The 26875-nt window shown below is 36.6% G+C and overlaps 1 protein-coding gene across 2 annotated transcripts in view; it reads left to right on the top strand.

The window, feature by feature from the left end:
• LOC149577218 (protein DETOXIFICATION 46, chloroplastic-like) overlaps positions 1 to 25442 on the top strand; it is a 236674-nt gene extending 211232 nt beyond the window's left edge. For both annotated transcript variants that reach the window (XM_089822725.1, XM_089822742.1), the window contains 2 exons: positions 24992 to 25054; positions 25157 to 25442. In XM_089822725.1, coding sequence (XP_089678851.1) covers positions 24992 to 25054; positions 25157 to 25225 — 132 coding nt within the window. In that variant the 3' untranslated portion in view covers positions 25226 to 25442. The remainder of the gene's footprint in view (positions 1 to 24991; positions 25055 to 25156) is intronic.
• Positions 25443 to 26875: the final 1433 nt, after the last annotated feature.

Consider the following 26875-nt stretch of genomic DNA (forward strand, 5'->3'; position numbering starts at 1 on the left):
TAGTGTTTTTCAATGAAATTAATTTAAGGAATTATACTATATAGTGTGTTCTCCAAAAACCACTGAAGAAAATACCCCTGCAGTGAAGGCTTATTTAGAGTCTGACATGTTCATCACATAGTTTTGACCGCTTTCACAATCTTCAGTTTTTGAAAAGAATAGAACAATCACAACTTTTCAGAAACAACACGAAATAATATTTCCTCAGATTTAATTTTAATTTTAATTATTATAATTAGAAGCACTGATACTTGAACATAAGCCTTATATGTCTCCTTCATGATGATGTGATTTATAACCTTGACTTACTTCTCTACAGATGCCTGTATGATGGTGATGAACCCATCTTCTCAAACATGCACTCTGTTTGTGTTAAAAGAGTATATCATTGGTTTGGGGGTGATATTATATTTGTAGGTTTCCGTTATGTCTAGCTCACTCTTCTCTCTCCTGTAGTTTTCATTTTCCACGAAGATCATCGCAACTCTTGATTCATAACTAGTAATATAATGGTCCCTCCATGCTATTCTTCCTGTCTTAGAGAACTCTATGGTTCAGATAGTGATGTTTAATGTGAATATCATGTTATCATCTTAACTCAATATTGATGTATGATTGCAGAGATAAGCAAATAATAAGATGGTTCTTCCATGAAGCATATGATAACAGTCACAATGATATTCGCTGAATCACTATAATAGTGGGTCAAATTTCATTGGAACAATCTGTCCCAAATCCCCCATTTGTTTCAGGCAGTTCTCAATTAACCTTTTGACTTTTGTAAATAAACTGACAATGAATATATTTAGCAGAGATTACTAGTTCGAATACCAGTTTGAATGGACAAGATATTATTGTTTTCCGATGGACAAATACCCATAGATATATTTCGCAGCAATGAATATATTGTTTGCCAATAAACAAATGCCCATTTCTGCAATGAATAGCTTGAATACTAGTATTGTCTCTTTGAATAAACTAAGGAAGAAGTGAAAATACCCTTTGTAGCGATGACTAGCTTGTCTGTAATCTTTCCACTCTCTTGGCATTAGACCAAAACAATCCTTAGATGTCTTGCAATCTCGCCCATTTATTGCGTCATCCAAATGTGTTGCTTCCTTGTTTTTTTTTATTACACTTGCAGTTTGGCTCTGATACCATGTTAAATAACATGGATCGGTTTCTGCAAATGTAATTATATTGCCATTGTTATAGATATGTTTCAAATGCAGATTTGGATCTCATATAAGTATGTGAGAAGGGGACATGTCTTTTGAGGAGACATATCTCCAAGGTTTAAACATCATTAGTTAGTATAGAATAATATAACTAACCATATGTATAATATATACATTATTATTATATATATATAACTAATATAATAAAATATATGTAATATATATATTATATTATATATATTATATATATAAAGAAATATTTATATTATCATCAATAATGAAACTCATGATCATATCAATCTGACTGTAACTACAAACTTAACACGATTTACTTTCACATCCTTGAGAGTGATGGTGATCTTTTCCTCATCCATCTAAGAAGACTTCTTTCCCCTGGCGGTTTCTCTATGTCTAGTTAGGTCTCCTTCATGTTTGACCTTTTGGCCACTGTGATTTGGGAGTCTACTCTCCTCTCCATCCCCCATTGCCCTTGTTGTCATGCATTATGTTGTAGCACTTTCCCTATGAATCATTGGTTCAATGATGACTATAAGTCCTTCCACCGCCGCCTGCACTCAACCTTCTTGTTGCACTCTAATGATTTCACTAGCATGCACTGCTCTTATAGTCGTTTCCTTGGCTATAAGAAGTATTCGCTCATTTCTTCCCAGTGTCATTCCCTTTGTGACACTCTATCACACAACCCAAAGCTCTTTTGGCATACTTTATTCCCCCACTACTGCTCCCCACCCTCCACCTTGATCTCCACTCCCTCACTGGCCATGCCTCCACTCTTTGACATCCTTGGCCAACCTCCTCTCCTCTTCACCCCACCTCCTAGTTGCCACCTCTTCACCTCGTCTGTCATAAGTGAGACCATTAGATTCATGAGTTCCAGTAGGGTTGCGGATGAGGAGGGTTCTTAGGTTGAGCTCCTTAAGCTCGCTGTTCTTGTGTTGGTTTCCTTTCTTCCTGTGTTCTACAAAAGAGTTGTTTGCACTTGTTTCTCAGATTCATGATCGAGGCACATCATCTATCCGATGCTCAAGACTGGCTTGGCTTTGGACCCTAGTAAGTACAAAATTATGATGATTGAGCACACCTTTGCCAAGCTCTACATTATGACATTGACCATTATTCTTTCTAGTGAACTTGACAGGAGAGATTGCAAAGTGAAAGGTTAGAGCTGTTTTCAAGCTGACTACTAGACTATGGATTACATTTGGACTCTGCGGGCCATCATGAGGAGGCTCGCCATTGCTCTACGAAAGTCTACTGTTGCTTCATGAACTTCCATAAGGCCTTTGATATTGTCCCGCGTGTGGCCCTTTTTTGGAGACTGAGAGACATCAGGATTCAAGAGATTTTATTGACAACTATTATGAGATTATATGAGTGTTTGTAATGTCCCCTTTCTAGCATTCATAGCATGATGTTGTCGTGAGCCTATTTCCCCACGGTCCCGTAGGCCAACCAGGACATTAAAGGGACTTAGAGGCCATTTGGCCTAGACAGTTTCAGTTGCAGGTCTTTCTGAGGGGTTTTGAGGCAACTTTGGGCATACCTACTATTTATAGTAAGTCATCTTGGATATGGTTGGACATTCAGTGGCAGCGGTATGTCGATGGTAATTGTTTAAAATCGACAAGAAGACTTGTTTATCATTGATAAGATTTGTTATGCATTGATAAAGCTATTTTATAAAGTTAAGTTTAAATATTTAACTTTATTAATGCATAAACTATAGTTTGTGGGAAATATTTAAATTAAAAGAGTCCCCTATATTTTATAACACATTGGAGACATAAGTTACATAAAGGGAGTTATGTTTTATCCCACATTGAGAAAACGAAGGATTGAGCTCTTGTGAGAACACTGTAAAAGAAGGGGAAGAGCTTCTTTTTAGTATGCTTGGAAATATCAAAGAAATTGGGGAATTTTCTGGAGATTATATCTCAATAGTTTGAAGGACGAAATCCCTTCAAGCTGGAAATCTTGACGCCATTGAAAGATATGGTCTTGAGATTCAACATAGTAGCAATCCGAAAAAGTAGATACGAAAAAGCAGTCCGAAAAAATGGAACTGAAAAAGCAGGCTAAAAAAGCGGGTACGAAAAAGCAGTCCGAAAAAGCAGAACCGAAAAAGCAGGCCGAAAAAAGTAGTTCGAAAAAAGCAAAGCAGAAAGGGCAGCATTGAAGGAAATTATTACAGCCATCTACAACCAGGTTCTTTTGTTAGTATTGCTTTTTAGGGTGTTATAAGCTTTCAGCTATAAGTGTGCATTATACCAGCATTATCATTATGTAATCCATGTAAATGCCAAAGTCTTGGCCATATTTGATAAGCATTGTAATTTTCATTGCAATTAAGAAGATAATAGTTGCTGGTGTCATTTAAGAAATTTAATATCATTATTTATCAGCTAGTTAGTTTGCATACCAACTGTTTGTAAAAATGCCAGTTGGCTGTAAGTGTTCATTTCTCATGCTTAGATCATATATATGCTATGCTCCACGGGGACGCGTCCCCTGCCTCTGTACCCTAGTACCCGTACCGGGTACGAAACGGGGACGCGGGTACGGATTTTGGCCGTACCCTGCGACGTCCCTTTTTTGAAAAATTCAGAAACGTCCCCGAAACGGCCAATTTTTTTGGGCAGGAAACTTGGGGACGGCCAGCAGTATCGGGGACAGTTTTGCCGTCCCCTATCCGTCCCCGAAACTGCTGGCCGTCCCCTTTTTTCCAGTCAATCTGGTAAAGGCAAACCATCCCCAAAAAAAACATTTTTTCCTAATTTTTGTTGTTCGTGTGGCCCCTAGTCATCTTAAAGACATAATAACAATATGCAACCCATATTTGGTCCATTAAAACACTAACTCTTCTACTCATTTTTCGATTTAACATACTTGCTAAGAGGAAGGAAAAAAACATAATAGCAGTAGCAGCAATGAGCAAAGATTGTGTTTAGTGAGGCAAGACTGCGTTCGGTATTTACTATTTACTAACTATTTTAGTTGGACTTCTCTTTATTTCATTCTGATTTCAGCATGATACTTGAAGCCTTTAGGCATTTTAATTTTTGCTATATATGTATGTGATATTGTTATAATGGAAGCACTTAGTATTTGCCATTTGATAATATTCCATGTATTTATCTTCTAAAATGTCTATGGTGAATGGTTTATCAATGTTATGATATACATATTTGAATTTTGTCTCTATATTAAAAAAAATCCCCTATGTTTTTAATCGCCGTCCCTTGATGTCCCGTCCCCTAAATTTTGGCTTCGACCCGTACCCGTACCGGAAACACGTCCCCGTCCCCTAAAACGTCCCTGTCCCGGAAACTCCGTGGAACATAGTATATATGCACTGAATATTGTCAAAATTAGTAGCACACTCATGTTAGGTCATTGTGTAGTCCATTGTAGTCTTCTAGCACAAGATTCTCATTGATGCAAATTGAAGAAAAAGTCATTTGAAGCCAGCTGAAATACTATATCAGTCATACGTCCCTTGCATGTGAATTGTTTGATGAAATTTCTTGAGCTTTCATCAGCATTTTTGAGAGCAGATTTGAGGAGGGTTATTACAGTGTTACTGGTAGATTCAGGATGCCAAAGAGTTTCTCAACCTCTATTCAGAGCCCCCTTTCCCCCACCTTGTTTGATATTTATATTAATGAGTTGGAGACCTTTCTTAGAGACACCTCACTCCTTGCTAATGGTTGCTACTTATAGGAGGTCTTGATCTCCATTCTGTTGTTTGCTGATGATGTGATCCTTCTGGCCTCCTTTCTGGAGAGTCTTTAGAGGCATTCTTGATGGCTTGGCCTCCTTTTGTGAGTTGCCTTCTCCATGAACTTGAGCAAGACTCAGGTCATGGTCTTCAATTGTTTGAAGAACTCTCATCTATACTTTTACTTCCAGGGTCATGAGATTGAGATTACCACATCCTATGTGTACCTAGGGATCAAGTTCTATAGACCTCATTTTAGTTTTAGACCTGCCATCTAGCCTAGAGTTAGTAAGGGTTTGGGATCCCTTAGTATGCTCAAGAGACAATGCTGTAGACACCTCTTCTAGGATAGTCCATCCAAGTTGTCCTGCTTGGACTCTTAGGTTAGACCGATGGTTCTTTATGACTCAGTGGTTTGGGGGCATCCTCTTCTTGACTCTAACTGGGCCTCCATTGAGCATGTCCAAACCTTGTTACTCCGACGTATTATCAAATGTCATCGGCTCACCCCCCACAACATTATTTTGGTTGACTTTGGGGCCCATCCCTTTAGGTTAGCCATCATTTTTAATCTAATTTGGTTTATTCACTGTCTTTGTGGTTTTGCAGACTCTGTGGGTGACTGGCATAGGTTCTCTTGGTTTATTGTTCGTCTATCAGTGTGGCGAATTCCGATCCGACCTTCCAAGCCCGTTGGTAGTTTGTGTAGGCGTCTTCATTCTTGAGCTCGATTGGGATCAATATTGACCATCTCCCTCTCTTCTAGTTCTCGTTGGATGCTCCTGCTCACCTCCTCCCCTCATAGCAGGAGTTGAACAAGTGTGTCAGAGTTGACAATTATAGACAATATATCAACATGACGTGGTCTAACCCTGCAGGTGGGCTATGCCTGAAGATGGCCTTTTATGTTGAGCATTTCCTTGTTATCCGGGATGGTATTATTGTGCCCTCTAGGTACTTGTCTTGGTGTTGGTGTCATGCCTTATGCATTTTTCTAGGCTCCTTTAGGGTTGGCTCCCACTTGCTTCGAATTTAGACAGATGGATAGAGAGGACCAGACTTGTCACTTGTGTACCTTGGGTATGACCGACACGGAGATCCATTTCATCTTTCATTGTCCTGCCTACTATGAGATTTGTGGAAGATTCTATTGTTTATTTAGGGAGTGTAGTTCCCTTGCGGCTTTCCTCAGCTACATAGACCAGAGATGCCTTGCACTGTATCTCAGAGAGACTATGCAATTCCATGACCACATGTTACTGCTCCTATTTCCCTAGAGAGAGGCTTGGATTCAGCTCATCATTGCTTTCTTATCCCCCTTGTCCTTGACACGTGGGACAAAGCGGCCTTCCTATGCCACCATCGTCAGTCACTCCGAATCTATGAGGCCTTGTAGTGGTTTTATTTATTAGTGGAACCCTCCCAACATTTCTTGGCGACGGCTTGGGGCCCTTGCTCGTCCTAGCCCATACCCTTCGAAGCTTGGCTTCTTTTTATTGAGGAAGGACCCTTAGTCCTTGCCTCGCTTGTTTTTTTCTTGCTTCTTTTATTTCTTGTTTTTCCTGTTTGCTTTCTTCCTTGACACCGTTTGGTGTTCTTGTAGCTAGCAGTCTTTTATCTTATATGCTTCTCAGTCCTATAGACCTTGTGGTCTTTTGTTGGACATTAATAAATTTATCTTATCTTATATAGACCAAGAGGCTTGGCGAGAATGTTTGCAGTCTAATCGACTGTTGGAACATACTTCAATTGAACTATTCTGTCTTCAACCAATTGCTGAATTAGTGAAGGGAGAAAAATTGTAAACCAATCATGCCTGTGAGTGAAGTTGAGAGGCACTAAAATCTATTTACAAGGCAAAATATTTGACATGGTCTGCAGGTCTCTTAGCCATGAAGGTGTAAAAGGTAGAGTCCTCTTGCTCAGTGTACTCAACAACATTGGCTTTATGTTGAGACCCTCCCTACTTTTATTGTTCAAAAGACAATTAATTGCAATAATCTTTGTGCAAATGGCCATACTTATGACATTAATTATTCTTTGCACCATCTTGAGACTAACTGAAGCCTTTTCGCTGAGATGATAGAGGTTGTTGAGATTTGCTTTCATCCTCGTGAAAATATTTATTTGAAAGGGCTTGCTCGAAGGAGGACGAGGTGCAATTGCTACCAAATTGTTGTCTCCAACCGTCTTGCTAGAAGTTTCTGCACAAGTTTGGAAATTATAGATCAACATTAGTCAAGTAATGTTGAGAATTTCTATAAAAATGCACATATGGTTTTGGTAGGTTTCTCAAGGTGATGACTACCATATCTTCTCCTTGCATTTTCCAACCCATAGCTTTGAGATGATCTCAAGCTCCTTAATCTTTGTGAGATGCTTTTGTAAATACTATGAATTTTGCATTCATCCATCATGATGGAGAATAACTAGTTATACAAAAAGAATGCTCGACTCTTGTTGGATGTCTCATGCAACTCCTTCATATGCTTCCAAATTTCTATTACAAACTTGCCAGAAGAAATTTGAGGCAAATGATCATTTGTAATAGAGAGCTTGAAAAGCATAACAACTTCTCAATTATGATCATCAAACTTGCCCTAGTTAGCTTGGACTATGGTGAGATGCCTTCGTACCCAAAGCAATTGTATCCAAGCCAGGATATTTGAAGATTGTGAGTTGTTGTCACGACCCCTATGCTGCTCATTTGTTGCAATTCTAATAAATAATTTGTTAAAGTATGATGTGACCTTATTATCAAACTTTATTTAAAATGTAATTCCTTGTGATTTATTTATCAAGTTTTATTTAAAATTTTTAATGTGCTTTCTTTAGAGATAAATTCTTAAAATTCTTATAAATATTTAAAATGTTTTCTTTAGAGGTAATTTAATTTAAAAAAATTATTATTGCAATTATTTAAATGAATATTTATCTGGATCTCGAAGAAGGTAATTGGTGGAAGTAATTTTTGTGATTATTTAATGAAATTGTTTTTCATGTATTTATTTAGTAATTAATACATTTAGAGATTTTTTTTAAAAAAAAAATGTTATTTAAATAAATTGATTTTTTTTTCAAAGCAAATTAATTTTTCTTTTATACCAAAGTACTAACCAAAAATTTTTTCTTAGAAGTTGAACTTAAACAATTATAAAAAAATAAAATAATACATTTACAAATAAATAATTTTAAAATTTCGAAACTACGCATTTAACTAATTATTAAATATAACTTTTGAGGGATCAAATATAAGTAAAAAAAAAAAAAATCCTTAAATGAGATGCATCGAATTATGTTAGATAAGGAACTTTAATAAATAATTGTTTTGCTCCTTATTTATACAAATTTAAAAGCATAAGCATTACTATTTGGCAAACATAAAAACTTAGTCGGCTAAGTTAATTTTAAAACCCCACGGGAATGTGAAAATATTTCTTTAGAAGAGGCAAGCACAGGAAATGGCAAGGCTGGGAATGAAGATGTGTCGAACCAGGAGAGAATGGGAGACGTGGCTGGTGCAGGGATGGCTGCTTATGCAGTAGCAACGTGGAAGCTTGGGAAATAAGGAATCGGATTTGGGCTGCTCAAAAGGTGTGCAACATTAATGTGGAGAGAGCCAGCCCTAGGGTTTTTGCCAACTGAAACAACTGGAATAGAGGAGGAGAGTGCGCCATTCTTTGAAGAAAAAATGATAGCTACACGCATAAACAACAGTGAGAAGGAGAACGCCATTCTTTGAAAGAAAATCACAGCTACACACAAAAACAGTAGTGAGAAGGAGAATGCCATTATTTTAGAGGGGAGCAACTTGGTATCACAGTAACAAAACTTCTGGTTGTTTTCCCCACCTCAACTCTCTCAGCCAACCAGGTACATTGGAAATTTATTTCTAGAAATAATTCTTTCAGTTTCATCTTGGTTGTGTATGAAGGTTGTTGCATAATATAATAGAAATAGAAAAAAATACTAGGATTAAAAGATACAAGTGACAAGTTTAAATTTACAGCTAGTAGATGTTAAAGAAAACTCTTTGTTTTTTTTTTGGCTTTCTTATTGTAACGTTACAGTTGAATACATCTTTGGGGTAGAAATTATTTCAGCTGAGCCTGCCATGTCTATATCATCTCTGTTACGCACCTGGGATATATGGTCATCATGTAAAGGAAAAAATCTGGAAGAAAGAATTTTGTTTTCTCATATCTATTAAATTTGAGCTATTTATTTTGAACTTGGAAATGATTCCAGTTAGTCTGGACTAGTCTGGAAGTAATTTTAGAACTGATTGACTGTCAATTGTTTGATAGAAAGTCTAATATTAAAAAAGAGAGTTGCTGAATGACTGTAAATTGTTTGATAAAAAGTCTTAATATTAAAAATGAATTGCTGGGAATTATAATGTAAGTTTATGAACTTTTGTATCTGAATTGTTTGAATTAGGTTGCTAGAAGCCTCCTGCAACCAATATTCTAAAAAGAGAGATTGTTACAGAATGGAAATTAATATGCTTGCTGCAGTAAATTTTAAAAAAGAAGTAATAGCTGGAAAATCTTTTTTTGGTTATCTCTACTAATAGCATAGTAGTCTGCAGTAAACCTTATTTCTGCAAATAGAATTAATAGTCTGCTGTAAATCTTTAAAAAAAAAGGGCTATGAACAAATATATATCTAGTGTTGCATTCTCTTTTTAATATGGAATGCCTCCACACCCACATGTATCCAGTGCTGTGGTATTTTCTTGGGTTTTCTGTGTGAACCAGTGGCCGGTAAAAAAATGTTTAGCCACTCAATAGATGTAAAACTAAATAGATAAACAATATCCTTTTGTGCAAAAACTCAAAACCTATTTGCAGCATAGGCATAGTACGTTATCCTTCAGCATTATATATTAGAGCTGGTTGAATAGTTCTTATACTAGATGCAAGTGTATGTTGTTTTTAAAATTTTATTGGCTGCAAAAGAATAAGTTTACTGGATTACATGCTCGTATACAGCAGTGACCCCCTCCTGTCTTAATTATATTAACTCACCCACAACCTAAAGGAGCGTAATATGTGTGGTAGTTGATTAGCTACCCTAATTAGGAAGACATATAACAAATAACCTAGTGAGAGACCAAGGTACATACGCATAGGTGAACATTATACATGGTCAAAACTAAAACTCAAAAGCTAGTTTTGTGCATAGAATAGTGGATGTGTAGGATTGCCACCTGATTCGCCTTAGTAGGTGTATGACAGTGAAGAACTACGCGGAAACGAAGAAAGCCCCCCACAAGGGTCATCTCCACGGTAGTTACATCAAACTTAGTACAAATAGAACTACATATCGATAGCAAGTGCGCATCCATTGATATCTGGATCCCGTGGATACGGTTATGTAGGCAGCCTGGAAGGTGAAGAATACCTCCTGAGCACAGATACATTGGACCTAGGTGTTGTGGTTACTTATCCCTCGTTAAATTACAATTTATTCCAAATCCTAAATAAATAAAAACTTGGTAACAAAAAAATTAAAGATTCTCAGGAAGGTACCTATACCTGGCCTATGCCCGAAATTCGAGAAGGGGTATAGGACTTAGTAATTTCTCGGTGGTCTTACACCTGGCTAAAGGCCTGAAATCCAAGGAAAGGTGTGGATCTATTGGTAATGATAAACCTTGCAAAGAACCTTGGCTCAGTTCTGGGCAGACTGTGTAACTTCTTGCAAGCCACCCGGACCCGGATTGGTCCCGAAGGGTGAAAGATTCTGATCAGAGCAATGTTTATTTTGGTCCTCTATAGTAACCCATCTCGATAAGATGGAGGTATGGATTCTAGGTCACTTGTTATTTGTTAACCTACCCCGAAGAGGTAGAGTTATGACCGAGAAGGCTGCTTATATGTTCATCGGCTTCCCATCCTGGATGGATGGAAGTACGGCATCACAGCCACTTACTTGCTAACCTACCCCATATGAGTAGAGGTATGACCAAGGATGGCCGCTTAAAATGCTTAAGCATGTATCTTGGTGAGATAGAACTTTAACTCAATAGATTGTCTAGTTGGCTCATGACAGAATATCCTGGATTGGCTAATTGATACTAAGTCTTATATGGACAATACGAGGATAAAAATCTCCTGAGTAAATCTAGTATAAATTAAAAAAAAATAGATTGGTAAATTGTGCTAATAAGATGGGTTATCTTTCTAAATGTTTCATATTTTATTTTAAGGACCGGAGGGTCCCTATAGTTGTGCAATTTCTAGGTGTTATGATTTTTGTCGTTGGATCTCTAATTTCCTTTCAACATTAAGTTGGTCAATGACAGCATCTTGTACACTTCCCAATGCATGTAAAAGGAGAAATAAAGAAGAGGCATTAAGAAAGACTCAAAAATATAAATCCCAATACATAAAATAGAGGCAAATGTAGGTAAAGACTTTAAAAAATAATGAAGTACGATTGGCACTTATATCAAGAATTGTTTTTGGCTGACCCAAAAGTTCTTGAAAAACCCAAAAAGAATATGAATTCAAAATTAAATTTTGGACCTTACAGAATTAGAGGCACCTAGAAAATTCTGATGATGACTTAGTTGAGATCTCAAAAAACCTACCAAGAATCAACAATGAGTTTTTCAAACTAGTGCGAGAAAAGATAATTTCAAATGAAAGCCTAGCCAACCGAAGAAGAAACCAAAAAATTATAGATTTATTTGTTAAAAACAATGGTGGAAACAAAAAGTCTGGCCACAAATCAAAGGCAAAGGGTTTTTAAATACCCTAGACTGCTCATAAGTAGAAGAAATTGATCGTGAAACAGGCTGAAATGTTAGAAAAAATGATTGTCGTAGATGGAAGAGTGCCCAAAAATCTTGTCGCTGCGAGTTGTAGAAAAATGTACTGGAGATTAATGGCATTGACATTCAAAAATCTTGTTGCCGCGAGTGCCCAAAAATCTTGTCGCCACAAGTTGTAGAAAAATGCATCGGAGATTAATGGCACTGACAGTAAAAAAAAATCACAATGCTTGGTTGTGGGAGTTAAAAACCTGTAGGAAATGGGTCGTTTGAGCCAAAAAAATGTTATTGAGTGCAGAAACCTATGTTACCCCGAGTTTCCAGGACAGGGGGACGGGGGGAACGAGGAAACGGGTTTCCGGGACGTTTTTTTTTTGGCTAAAATAGGGGACGGCAGGGGACTGTTACAAGATTCAAGAAGAATTGGCAGATTAACGGATTTCCGGATGATTAATTGATTAACAGAGGAACAAATGTGTTTCTTATAAAGAATTACAAGGACGTTGTTTCTAAAAGAAACAACGTAGACTGAAGACGGAATTAGAAACAAAACTAGAGACAGGATAGGAAACATTCCTATCTAGACTAAAAGACGGACTACAGACAAGTAGTTGACTATTATAGAAAGTATAAGATATTATCTTAATACCCTCCCTTAATGGTCAACGTACAGATGTCGGAACATTCTGTGATAATTGAGACAGGGACAGCGGTATATATATATTGTTGAAAGACATTTTTAGCTAGCCGATTTTATAGCTGACCTAAGCAACTTAATTTGGTGCTGCGTTTCAGCACCTTTGTAATTAATTGCATTAGGATTTGAAACCTTCATTTTGGGCCATTATAACTTGGCCATCATTTCAAGGACGACTTTGCATGTTTGATATGTGTAAACCCTATATTTATGTTTTTTGGACAGCAGACTTCTGGGCAAGTCGAGTATCAAAATCTGCATATCCATCTCTATTTTATCTCAGAAATAGTAAGGAAGGTTGTATTTCAAGACTGAAATTTCCAGGGCAGATATTAAGATTATTGTATGTTTCTAAACTTAGAATATAATCTAAAAAACAGTCTTTAGTTGATAAACTCAGATCTGATTCTGACATAATATCTGAGCTGTAATTGACGTATTTGAATGCAAATAAATATTCAGAATGTTTGTGCCCTAGTTTATAATATTTGTTATCTTTTCCTGGCATCCCTATTTGAAGATATTACACTATAACAGCTTCAAAAGATGAAACTTTAGCATAAAATATTTCGCTAATCATGAATAACAGCTATGTAAAGTAGAGTGTGAAATGTTTTCTCTATTGTACCCCTGGGAAAACAATAAAAGTATTGTATATTAACAATTTAATAGTGAAAATTTCTGGGCAGATACTAAGATTATTGTTTGTTTCTAAACTCAGATTACTGTTATGTTTCTTAATATTTAACTAATCATGAACAACAGTAGGTAGAGTGTGATCTAATATTTTCTCTATTACACCCCAGGGGAAAACAATAAAAAATTGCATATCACTAGTAATGTTTTTTTAAAGTTGAATTTTATTTTAAAATTGGAAACTTCAAGCAGTCCCTAGGACGGATAGGAAACAGCTACGGAGTCCCGGGGACGGTCAACACCATCTGGAAACGCGTTGACCATTTTTGAATTTTCGGGGACGAGTTTTCGATTTTTTTGCTTGGGTGGGGACGGCTTGGAAACGTTTCCGGCCGTCCCCAAGTCCCCGAAACGGGGACAGTTTCCGAAACTCAAGGCTTAGGGCAGGGAACGCGTTTTTGGGTAACATAGGTAGAAACAAACACACCGAAAAAGAAGCCATACGAGTGGAAAAACGGATTTCATGCCACAATTTGTAGAGATGACCACAAAATGTTGTCTGACAATGTTTGTAGAGAGTTCGAAATAATCCTAGATAGGTTTGAAGAAATAACAAAGATCTCATTGAATTTTTTTAATAAAATAATAATTTGGAAAATGAAAGTACAAAATTATTCCGAAAGTGAAATTTATCTTTGATATAATATTACGCTAAGTAATTGGTAAAATATTTGATGTATATACAAATGATTGAAGAGATCATTATAAAGAATTTTACAAATGTACAAAATAGAAAGTTTCTAATAAGAAATTGTAGAAGTTTGTAGAAATAATATTATCTATCTAAATTATATTATATACAAAAGATGACCGTTATAGTAATAAGATAATTACATTTTAGTAGACATTAGCCCATTAGGGTCATGATGATGGGCCAACAACTCAACCACTGACTCTGGCTAAAATGGGACATTACAACCATAGTGAGGGGCAATCTTTTTGCCTAATGAAAATGTAAATAACACATGAAATATCCCCAATGGATATTTACCCAACTTCTTTCTCAAGATAATACTCAGAACTCAAACATATAAAAATACGTTACAAACCAACAATATAACCAGTAAATTGTCATAAAGTACCTTGAATTAAGCTATTGCATTATACATCAACAATACAATAACTAGCATTCAAATGGTCCAATCATAAACACAGTTTTACAGTCAGATTGGAACACTAAGAAAATAACCTGTAAGTATACACGAGACACATGATGTGACATCTCCATAGACAAGGGGTTTGCATCCACTGTCTACCACCACGAGGGGCTACGTCCTCACTTTGGTTGAAAGTTGAAGTTTTTGAATAACTATTGCAAGAGAGAAACTGAAATCTGAATCATAAACCAAGCATAACTAAATGAATGAGTCTCTCCCCTTTTAATCCACAAAGTTATGACTCTTTGACTTCCTTCTTGGCTTTCCGTCTTATCTCTCCTTATCATTTTTAGCCCACTTTATAATACTAAATTAACTTTTTATAATTTGAATCTAAGTGCTCAAAGTCAATTTTAATATTATACGAATAGGTCTTTAAATTTTCTAATGTCCCAAAAAGGGGACATTACAAATCTTCTCTCCTTGAGATTGCTTGTCCTTAAGCAATTAGTACCAGGATCCCATATGAATCTACAGGTAGCGTTGTAGCCCAATCTGAAAACAAATCCTACCATACTGCGAAGCAAGGTGTCAAACTGCAACCCATCCATCAACCAAACCCTTGGATCCCATGTTAATCTATGAAGTATCGTTGCATTTGGAGGCTATACAAATCTGATCATAATTGCATCCAGTCTCAAAGTTTGTAGACTAGAACAAAAATCTCAAAATGCCATAGATACATACGGTCAACACTTGGATCCTAAACCCTTTTGTCATGTCTAGCTGATATGATGAGGTAGAAATGTATCAAGGAGCTATGTATAACCTATTAGATGGTGACGACCCGACCTAAGTAGATGATGTAAGAAACGAGTTGCTCAAAAGCTGAAAACAACATCAAGGGCACATCAAATATCATATTGTTGTCATTGATCTGGAGAACCCTCAAGTGCATAGGTGCTATGAGTAAGAATGAAGCTGAAAAACCACTCTCTATGATTGAAACATAACTCTCATCAATACTCCACCAAGATCTATTCAATAGTTGATGCATGAAATCCATCGAACTCCTGTATGGGTTGAAATCAGGAACCATATTTGGACTAATCAAAGGACGAGTGAACATAGTCAATTCACCACACCAATCCTGTGACCTAGATTCACTGCTAGGAATTGTAATTGGATCCAATATTCTTAGGTCAAGATTATCCTCTTCATGACAATAAAAAAGAGTGCCCTCATTTATCTCAAAATAGGGATTATCAGAAGTCCAATCAGCATCCACTTCAAACATGGGGTTGTCTATAAGCTGAATGTGATCTGAAAATTCGAGACTTGGTCTTTTGGGACAGCTGTCCAAGTCATAAGTGTGCTAATGCTATCAAGTTCATCAATTACTTCTTGGAAAAACTCATACCTCTCTTTGCCCTCATGCTCCTGAAAATGATTTGTGATCCTAACCTGGTTTTTTGCTTCCTAAAGAGAAATCTGAGTATCATCCAATGCCTGATGATTATGCTTAAGCTCCCTATTGAGCTTCATAATCTCATTCCTTCCTTTATTCGACTGATCAACATATATTTCAGCAACCTTAAGAATATAATCCCTGTTGGAAAGCAAACATAGATAATCAGATTTCATAGTTTCAAGAGCTATTTTGACTATCTGCAAATCAACAACAAGCCAATCTCCTCCCACTTCCCTTTGAGCTTTTGTATAGAGATCCTCAAGCAACTTGCGAGTGCTGTCATAACGTACCAAAGATGCCACAACCATGTCTTCACTAACCTTCAGCTAGTTCTTTAATGCATGCGTCTCATTATTATCATGTTGATACAACTCATCATCTTGTGGTGTCATCTTGGACTATTTTTGAAGTTAATATCATGCATATACGAATCATATAAAGATTCCAACATGCTGTTGCTTCGAGTACAACCATCCTCATCAGCATGTTTGTCAAGCCTAACCTCCAAATCACCAACGTAGAAACTTGTAGGTTCCTTATCCATAGCTGGAATCATCTTATCTACATTTTTCCCTATGCTGGTCTGAATTTCTTTAGGCTCCTCTTCGTCATTACGGTTTCCACAGACTAGATAGGGTGTGCTAGTGGTCTCACTGGTCAAGCAAATTTGGTCCTGCCTCATATGGGTTCCTTTACTTGTAAACCCTTCAAGTTCTTCACTATCAGCTACAAAACTTTCTCCAACACCACATCATTGTAAATTGTTGTCGGAGATGTTATTCGCATAATCTCATTGAGACAAGAAGCAATCACAAGGTTAACACGTTTATCTGGATGCTCCATAAACCTGGGAGGACCAAGGTCACTATTGAGGGTTGTAAGGCCCAATTTAAGAGTCTATAATTTGCTTGCTTTACATTGGTCAAATAAGTTTTTATCTCTTCCAATTTGGAGAGAACATAATTTGAAGATTCCATTTGTATTAATTGCAATCCAAGTACGTATAGCTGATACAATTGTTTTTTTTTTGCAAGTTTCTCAGCTGTTGACCATTAAAGGTGCCATTAAAATCTTTTGAAAACACTTTGTGTTTCAAATTTTCCATTGTCTTAATTTGCTTCCTTCAACTGAAGTTGGATGCATTGAAGATTACACCTGATTCCGCCGAAAATTTCTGCACTCTTCTATTATGTCTACTTAAACTGAAAAAAATTGTCAAATAGTTTATGTACAGTCTGATATTATTTCTGCACCAAACTGCATTGTTCTGCCCAATTTTCACCTTTGTAGAACTTATCAAAGATTTAATATTCAATCAACACCAAGCTCTTAGCATCCAACAATTTGTGGTAGAATTTTGCTCCAAAAGGTGCTACGATCAGCAAATACTCTGCTATTACCAATTCAATTTTTTTGCAAGGTGATTCTTCTTTAGAGATAAAGCTCTAATCATCTGCTCAGAATTTTAAAGTCGCTGTCAAGAATATCACAATCTCTTTGATAAGAGTCTAATTGTCTGCCCACAGATAATTTTACCAATTTTTAATTCTCTTATGGTTTTGACAATAGCTTGCCCGCTTCAAAAATCTTGGAGACTACATAATGAAAAAAATATGTATTATAATGATCTTTATGTTTCTTTTTAATGCTCTCTATTGTATCTTATTATATCTCTGTAAATATTAGAATGTTTCTAATATCTAGGTGTAGTCTAGAATAGAATGTTTCTATTCTATTCGACTCTCCTCTTTGTATATATAGATCATTTTGATCTTTGATTAATAAGTCAAGTATTCTGCCATTTACGTTTGTAACATGGTATCAGAGCTAATACTTGAATTTTTTTGAATTTTTTTTTTAATAATTTCTTTGTGAAATTATTTCCGTCAAATTTCTCTCAAAACCGCCTAGGGTTTTCAGCCTAGAGAAATTCCCGAGCTCTGGGTCTACAAATCGCGTAACATTAAAGGTCGATCTTTTGGTCTTTTTTTTGGGGGCCAAACTTCTCTGTAACCTGAGGTTCTGCAACTGGACAATTTGCATTTTTTCTATGGTCGGCCTGTGTTGCCTAGTTCGTGGTTTGAGACTTGCGGCCTACAAATCCTGTGATTGCTCGCCTACTGCAAAACATCTGCCAAATCACGATTTCTTTGCAATTCGTCTACGAATTCGCCTATGAAAATTGCGTTTTTTTGAGGACATTTTTCACTGCATTTTTTCTCTACTATGCGTTTTATCTCTGCCATTTGAGGAGTTAAATCTCCACTCTTCAGGGCAATATCAACCTCTAGACGAACTTTGCAACAAAAATCGGCTTTTTCTTTTCAAGAAATTGCCATTTTTTTTACAATTTCAACCTACCAAGCCGTCGGCTAGGTTTTTGCCCGAAACCCTAATTTTTCGGGTCGACTAAATTTTTTGATCACATATTCTTGGTGGGTTTTTTGAGATCTCAAATGGGTCTTCATCAGTTTTTGTGGGCGCCTTGTTTTCCGTGCCTCAATTTTCGAGCCAGCGAATTCGAATTCTGACACCATATAATTTTTGGGTTTTTTGAGCTCTCTTCTTGGTACTTCTCCAATTTTTTTGGGTCCTTCATTTTGTCACCTCGAAGTTTGTGCCAACTAAGATATTCACATATTATTAGCACCAAAAGTCAGACTTAATTAAAAATAAAACTAATGCTGCCCAACACTCAAAGCAGAAAGAATCTATCTACCATGCCTTTATGGCCAACATACCTACAAATCATGTGAAATCTTCTGCCTGGTACATAGATTCCGATGCCTCCTGCCATTTCACTTACAAGTGTGATTGGTTTGTTGAATTCACTCCCTATTTTGACTCAATAATCTTTGGAGGCGGTGAAGAATACAATATTGTCGGCAAGGGCAATGTTTAGATTCAGTCCGGAGGAAGAAGACTCATGTTCCTCAATGTATGTTATGTACTTGGCATGAAACATAATCTTCTTTCTGTAAGTCAGATTATGAAGCACTCCCCTTAGTCGGATGTCATTTTTAGTTATTGATCATTTCTCGCACTACACTTGCTGTCAGTCTTGAGGATCATGGTATTTATAGGCTTGTAGATTCAGACGATTCCCTTGAGCGTGCCTTCATTGCAAAATCATTCGCTCTCAGCAGCCTCTGGCATCAGCGATACGGTCACCTGAACATTCAATATCTAGCACAACTTGCTCGGGATAATTTAGTCCATGGCCTACTTGATATCCAGACCCAGAACCATCGCATTTGCGGAGCTTGCCAAGCAGGGAAGCAACATAGGACACCATTTAAGGATGGTGAATCATGGCAGGCATCTAAAGTACTCCAGCTGGTCCACACTGATGTATGTGGTCCTATAAATACTCCTTTTGTTACTAGGAACAGGTACTTCTTACTCTTTGTGGATGATTTCAGTCGCAAAATGTGGGTATATTTTCTTAAGCAAAAATTAGATGCTTTTCCTGTATTTTACTTGTTTAAAGCCCTAGTAGAAAAAGAGTCTGGTTCCCCCATCCGTACTCTTAGGATCGATAACGGGAGGGGAATTTTGTTCTTCTGCTTTCTTTGCCTTCTGTACTACTCATGACATTAGACGTTAGTTTACCACACCTCACACCCCTCAGCAAAATGGTGTTGTAGAGCGTCGAAACTGTACCATCACAGAAACAGCTAGAGCTCTTCTAGAACATAGGAATGTTCCCAAAAAATATTGGGCAGAAGTAGTATCCACAGCTGTCTACCTTCTTAACTGGTCACCCACCTTTGCAGTTAACCATAAGACTCCTGAGGAAGCCTGGTCTGGTCATAAACCTAGGATCAACCATTTGAAAGTTTATGGCTCTCTAGCATATGTAGGGATACTTGATGCCAAACGTACTAAGTTGGATTCCAAAAGCCAAAAACTCATGTTTATAGGATACAGTCACACACATAAGGCCTACAAACTAATTGATGTAAACACTGATCGTTTAATCTTCAGTCGTGATGTTGTGTTTGATGAGGAACTCAGACCATTTCAGCTCTCTACCTCCTTGCCACATTCTGAGATTCAGTCTTCAACAATCTCAGACTTGGGTCCTATTTTATATGAGTCATCTGATGCTACTGATACACCACCTCATCCACCTCCAGATAATACAGCTCTTGCTCCTTCTCATCCAACTATTCCGACAGCATCTGATATTGGCTCCTATACTCTTGGGCCAAAATGGTCGGCTCAAACGATTAGTGATCTTCATTCTGATGAACTCATTAAAGGTAGAACCTCTAGAAATAAGAGCATTCAACACAACACAATTACTGTTGCTCTTATGGCCAACATCCACAGTATCCCTAAACCCCAGACATATGCAGAGGCCAAAGGAATTCCAGAATGGAGACAGGCAATGGATGCTGAGCTTCAGAGTCTTCAAAAGAATCACACTTGGGTTCTTTCAGATCTCCTCCTGGGAAGAAACCCATTAGCTATAAATGGGTCTATAAGGTCAAGTACCATGCAGATGGTACCTTGGACAAATACAAAGCTAGACTTGTTGCTTGAGGATTCACCCAGTGCGAAGGCATTGACTATGAGGAGACCTTTGCTCTAATAGCCAAGATGAGCACTATTCGCATTCTTCTTGCCATTGCAGTTCAGTATGATTGGAGAGTTCATCAGATGGATGTGAAGAGCGCTTTTCTCAATGGTGAATTACAAGAAGAAATCTACATGACGCAGCCCTAGGTTTTGAGGTTGCCGGTTCATAACCAAAAGTATGTAGACTCTAGAAGGCCCTCTATGGTCTTAAACAGGCCCCTTGGGCTTGGTACATAAAGATTGATCAGTACTTGGTTGCCTAGAGATTTTAGCGTAACCCGTTAAATAGTAATCTGTATATTAAACACTTTGGTAATGATATTCTTTTTCTTGTTGTCTATGTGGATGATTTGATCATTACTGGAAGTTCAGAACATTTGATTTAAAAAATCAAACAGGATCTATGCAGAACTTTTGATATGAAAGATCTCGGATTGCTTCATTATTGTTTAGGTATTGAGGTTTGGCAGACTAACAATAGTATTTTTTTGTCTTAGTCCAAGTATGCCAGAAATTTACTTGACAGGTTTCGAATGCAGGATTGCAAACCTACCTCCATTCCTATGGAGATTGGTTTGAGATTGTCCGCACAATTTGATTCTCCTCTTGTAGATGAAACACTCTTCAGGCAGCTAGTAGGTAGTCTCATCTACCTTACTACTACTAGACCTGATCTTAGTTTTGCAATCAGCTACATCTCACGGTTCATGACGAACCCCAAGAATGATCATTGGATTGCAGCGAAATGTGTGTTATGCTATGTACATGGTACTACAACTAACGACAGGAAATCTACTTTTGGCTATGTGTTCAGTATCAGATCTGTAGCAGTTACCTGGACTAGTAAGAAGCAACAGGCACATGCACTCTCCTCTACAGCAGTAGAATAGAGAGGAGCTGTCAATGCAGCTTGTGAAGCAGTTTGGCTTCATTAGATGCTTGCAGATATGCATATTCCTCAAGCAGGTCCGACTTCTTTGTTTTCAAACAATCAGGGAGTACTCAAACTTGCCAAGAACCCAGTGTTTCATGAACGAACCAAGCACATAGAGCTTCATTGCCATTACATCCAACAGTAGAAGATGGATCTATTCAGTTACTCTATGTCCCTACCTCAGAGCAACCAACAAATATTTCCACAAAACCCCTTGGTCCTAACAAGTTTGTTAAATTCAGCAGATCTATTGCTGTAGTAAATAGATTGAGCATTAAGGGGGGGTACTAGAATAATCTTTATGTTTCTTTTTAATGCTCTCTATTGTATCTTATTATATCTTTGTAAATATTAGAATGTTTCTAATATTTAGGTGTAGTCTAGAATAAAATGTTTCTATTCTATTCAACTCTCCTCTTTGTATATATAGATCATTTTGATCTCTGATTAATAAGTCAAGTATTCTGCCATTTACGTTTCTAACAATATGTTCAATTTTTCAATAATGGCAATGACTTCGGTAGAAATTTATAAGTTCAAATCCTTTATGCCAATTATTTCCATTTCTATATACTGACAGATACTTAAGAAGATGATTCTCCCAGAGTTGATAGTCGAGTAACCCAAATGGCTTCCAATAATTGCTCACTTGATGATGGTGTGTGCATTCAAAATATTGTCCATTCTTGCTGGCCCCTTAATGAAGTCATTAGACCACTCGACCTCCCTGTGATTCCTTTACCAAGAGACTCCTGCTATCTGCTCAGTCTGCAATGACAGTTATCACGCCTCCATACTAAGCATTCATTGTCGACAATCTTCAAAAGTCATGTTTTTAGCAAATGAATCCCTACGCAGTCCTAGACCTGAACTTGTCTCTTCTCTGCAACTGCGAAAACCTGTCCAAGTCCGCCTCAACAAGATTACGTGAAACAAATTCTTGGTTTGAGCTTTTCACAGCAGCTATGAATACTAACGCCCAACAACTCTGGATGTTTTCCCACACAAACCATATATCAAGTTTGATGCACTTGGAAGGAGGGCTATTGTTGTAATATATTTGCAATATTAAAGGTTTTGTCTCCTTGACGGCTTAATTCACAAATTCACGGCAAGAGATATTTTGAAAAGTCTTATATTCTTCCCGAGAAATCTTCAATGAGCAAAATTTGTATGCTTCTATAACGGACGATAATGAGCATCATATGTATTGGGCAAGTTAAGACCACAGTCAATATTTGTGGCAAGAGACAAGCTATTTCTGGCATGATAACCCTACATCTAAAACCACCGCAATAATGAGATTATTCAATATTTCAATCTTGAATTATAGGCAACTAGAAGACACATGTCAATATTCATGACACCATTTAATATTCCTCTAGCAGTTACTGAAATGCAACAATACACCTGTATAAGCTTCCCTTCAATAACACCAATGGTCACTGTAACGCATGCTAACTCTTGGAATTACCACTCTTTCAGTGGTAAAGGTTCTTTGAGCTTCTACAAGCCAGAATGGGCTCTCCGAGGATAATAATGTTTGCGAAGAAAATACAACTTCCACTCCCATCCAACACTTTACGATAGGTTTTAAACTTGACCAATCTAATTATGTCTCTTATATATTGGTTGGGTGCTAACATCATTTGATTTCAATAATTTTTGTGCTGATATTTGATTATTTGATTACTCGGTGATCATTCAAATGGTGATTAATAATACATAACCACTTCTTTCACGGAATCAAGTCGATGAAGATGTAGACAATACGGTTTTTTCCATTCATTAATGTAATCGAGTAATATGGAAGACCAATTCTTGTTTGAACTCTGGTGACATTTGATACTTGAGAGGAAAGTTGACCAAGTAGTTCTGTGTGTTAAATTAAAGATGACGCACAAATTATGCTTTCTTCATATGACTTTAGGCTCAGCAAAAACAAAATCACAATCGGCACCAATATTCCGATGATTGCCAAAAATTAATGCCTCAAACTATAGTATGCGTCCAATATGAAAAATTCGTCTCTGTATTTACAATGAGTTGCAACAACCTATTAATACACCAATCTCTGTCACCATTTCTCTAGTTCAGGCATGCTTAATTCATAAGTTTGTTGCATGGACTATAGTTTCGGTACAAAATATATTCTTGCTTCGAAGTATGTAAAAAACCAAAATAATGTATTTTGCGATTCTTCAAAATGAAATGATATAAGTCGCAAATTAATTCCAAAAGGTTGACAACTCAACTTACGACAGCGCATCCCCACAAAATTTCATGAGATATTCAAGCACAACGATAGTTAATTTAAGACTTAGAACACAATACGACTTGTTGCTCTTCTGATAACAAATAAATAGTCCGCAAAATTATACTCTAGCTTGCCCGGATACAAGGATGGCCAAAAAATTTCAGGACTACCAATTTATAGAATTTTCTGAAAAAAATCCCAGCAATAAGTCGGCAACTTTGTCTCTGGTAAATTTTCTGAAATGAATCCTTGATTAACATTTCAAAAGCTAAAAACCTCTAATAAAACTTTTTGAGGATTTTCTGAATAAGCATCACAAGTTGTCAGAATTTTTAGCTCTAATACCACTGAAATATCCCCAATGGATATTTACCCGACTTCCTTCTCAAGATAAAACTTAGAACTCATACATATGAAAATACGTTACAAACCACCAAAATATACAACTAGTAAACTCTCATAAAGTACCTTTAATTAAGCTATTGCATTATACATCAGCAATACAATAACCAACATTCAAATGGTTCAATCTTAAACATAGTTTTACAGTCAGATTGGAACACTAAGAAAAGAACCTGTAAGTGCACGTGAGACACCTGATGTGACATCTCCATGGACAATGGGTTTGCATCCATTGTCTACCGCCACGAGGGGCTACATCCTCATGCTGGCTGAAAGTTGAAGCTTTCTGAATAACTCTTGCAAGAGAGAAACTGAAATCTGAATCATAAACCAAGCATAACTGAATGAATGAGTCTCTCCCCTTTTAATCCACAAAGTTGTGACTCTTTGACTCCGTTCTTGGTTTTTCGTCTTATCTCTCCTTGTCATTTTTAGCCCACTTTATAATACTAAATTGACCTTTTATAATTTGAATCCACGCTCTCAAAGTCAATTTTAATATTATATGAATAGGTCTTTAAATTTTCCGATGTCCCAAAAAGGGGACACTACAACACATTCTCTGTGTACATCCTTTTCCTTACAAAATCAACTTTGTTCTTGGTCATGATAATTTTCCTACCGAAGTCTGCTTATTTTGTAAACTCATCCATATAATTGAAATTCTCACAAGTTAGTACATTAATGTCTATGCAACCTTAGATAATCACTAACAAGAGCTCATGAATCATTGAAGTATCTTATAAAAACATTGTTATAGTTGGTGATTTAAAAACTACTATTCCTCCTGGCCTTTCACGTTCACAATCACCGCAGTACCCAAAAAAATTCTTTTATTTACAGTAGCAAAGTTGCAATATTTGTCATGTGTGCAATGCTTTTAATTATTTTCCATAACCATGTGTAGGAAGTCTGTTTTTATCCTCTTCCAAGAGATCTATTGTTTCTCTGAAAGTCCCTAATACAATGTACCCTTGACATGATTAGCAATTTATAAAATGATTTCCCTAATTCTGAATGGCATTTAGCAGATGCATGAATATCTTTTGATAAAGTATGATCTCTAGCTTTTTGACAGTTATAATGCATTTTCTTCCTCTGCATATATAAATAGTCTGTTAAATCCATATGCCCTTACATTGTTTCAATCTACAGATATCTACCAAAATAGGCCTTAGCCTGCAAAGCTGCTGGTGGATACTCGCATGCTTCCAATGGGTACTCCTTTTTATGCATTGAGTTATAGATGTGTAGTGGTTGTATGAATTTTGAATAAAAATTTGATGGAAAAATAAATTAACTGTAATTGCTTTTTTGCAGGCACGATTTTCATTTTTCTACATGAGATTGACATCTTTAAATGGGCCCCTATATGATAAGAATACTTGAGATAAGCTCCAAAAATTCAATATTAGATTAGGAATGCTGAATTCTGCTACTAAAGGTGACTCACGCAGTGAGTGTGAAATGGTCATAAAAGTATAGGTGGCTCACATTTATCATAGTTTAATTGATAGCTTCATTTCTCGTTTAGATGTTCCATTGTGCTTGTAACACTTAAAATACAAATTCAAGTAGAAATGAAAGAAAGGCAGGAATTATATTATTTGCTATGAATGTTCAAAAAACTAGATGCTGCATTTTCATTGTAACATGTGATATATTATTTCATAAGAAAGAAAGAAAGAGATTATATGAATGTTTAGTACTGTTGAAGTATAGGTCAATGACATTACAATGTAAAATTGTTACATTAGTGAAGTACTGGGATAAAAATAAAGAAATGGACATGCTGGACAAATTGAACATGGTAACACCAAAACAAAAGCAAGTACAAATAGTTTTGTAACTAAGGTTTCGAGCAAGAAAAGATGTAGATGTTTGTAGCCTAGCACATGTAAGAATTTGTTGGTTCCCAAACCACAGATTGGAAATCCAAGAGTTTTGCCACTTCTCCGATAGGATTCCTCAATCAGTTTTGGCTGACAAATGAGAATAATCCAAATACCTTTGCACTTTAGGCTTTGCTACACCTAGGTGGGTGGACCTTTACCTCGAACCTGATCACCTTCTTCAAAGCTTTTATATAGTGAATTTCAACTTTTTGAGTTATAAGTTGGCAAAATTTTTAAACTTTCAAAAAAAGTTATAATAATGCTTTGATATGATTGAATGTTTTATATAATAACTAAGCTGATGCTTGTAAGGAAGAAATATATAGCTTACTCAATTCAATTATAAGTTCAATAACTACATTTCAATGATTCTAAAAGACCAGTGCCTCTTCTTATCCAGACAATAGAGTCAACTACAACAAGGATTATTGTGTACAACTTTATGAGACAATATTTATTAAATACTATGTTACCCCAAGTTTCCAGTATGGGGACGGTGGAGGATGATGGGACGGGTTTCCAGGACGACAATTTTTTTGGCGATTTTGGGGACGGAGATGGCAAATGAGGACGGCTATATATATATATATATATATAGGGAAATTTTTTATTCATATGAAACGAAGCAAAGCATGTCATTTAAACATTAAAGAACCATAACATACAACATTTGAATGCCATTTAGGAAATAATAGCCGATTTCAGTACCCAATTGTCAAAATGCATATCAATATCAGTGAACAATGAACATTAAAAATGTCATAATGTCATAATGATAAACATGATAAATCTGAAAATCAAAATTTAAATATGTCCAAAGCTATAGGCCCAAAGGCTAGAGGGCTGTTGTAAAGTAATAAGTATCAATGTATCATAATTATGTTCACGTTGAACATAAAAAATAAAACATAGAAAAATGAAGTAGACTGCTGCTCCTATTCTGCCTCTGCCGCCATGGCATCAAAATCAAAGTCCTCACTATCATCCTCCACAAGAAGCATAGTCTCATCTAATGGAACCCCAATCAATCCTAGTGTTGTGTCATGCTTATCTATTTGGGCCACATCCTCAGGCTCAACATCTCACCGCAAAGCTGGTGTTTGCTTATACTTCAGAGTCTGACAATTCACAAGTCGAAGAGCAT

Source organism: Cupressus sempervirens, chromosome 1, assembly GCF_028749045.1.
Source record: "Cupressus sempervirens isolate cs-2001-9-10 chromosome 1, ASM2874904v1, whole genome shotgun sequence".
Taxonomy (NCBI): domain Eukaryota; kingdom Viridiplantae; phylum Streptophyta; class Pinopsida; order Cupressales; family Cupressaceae; genus Cupressus; species Cupressus sempervirens.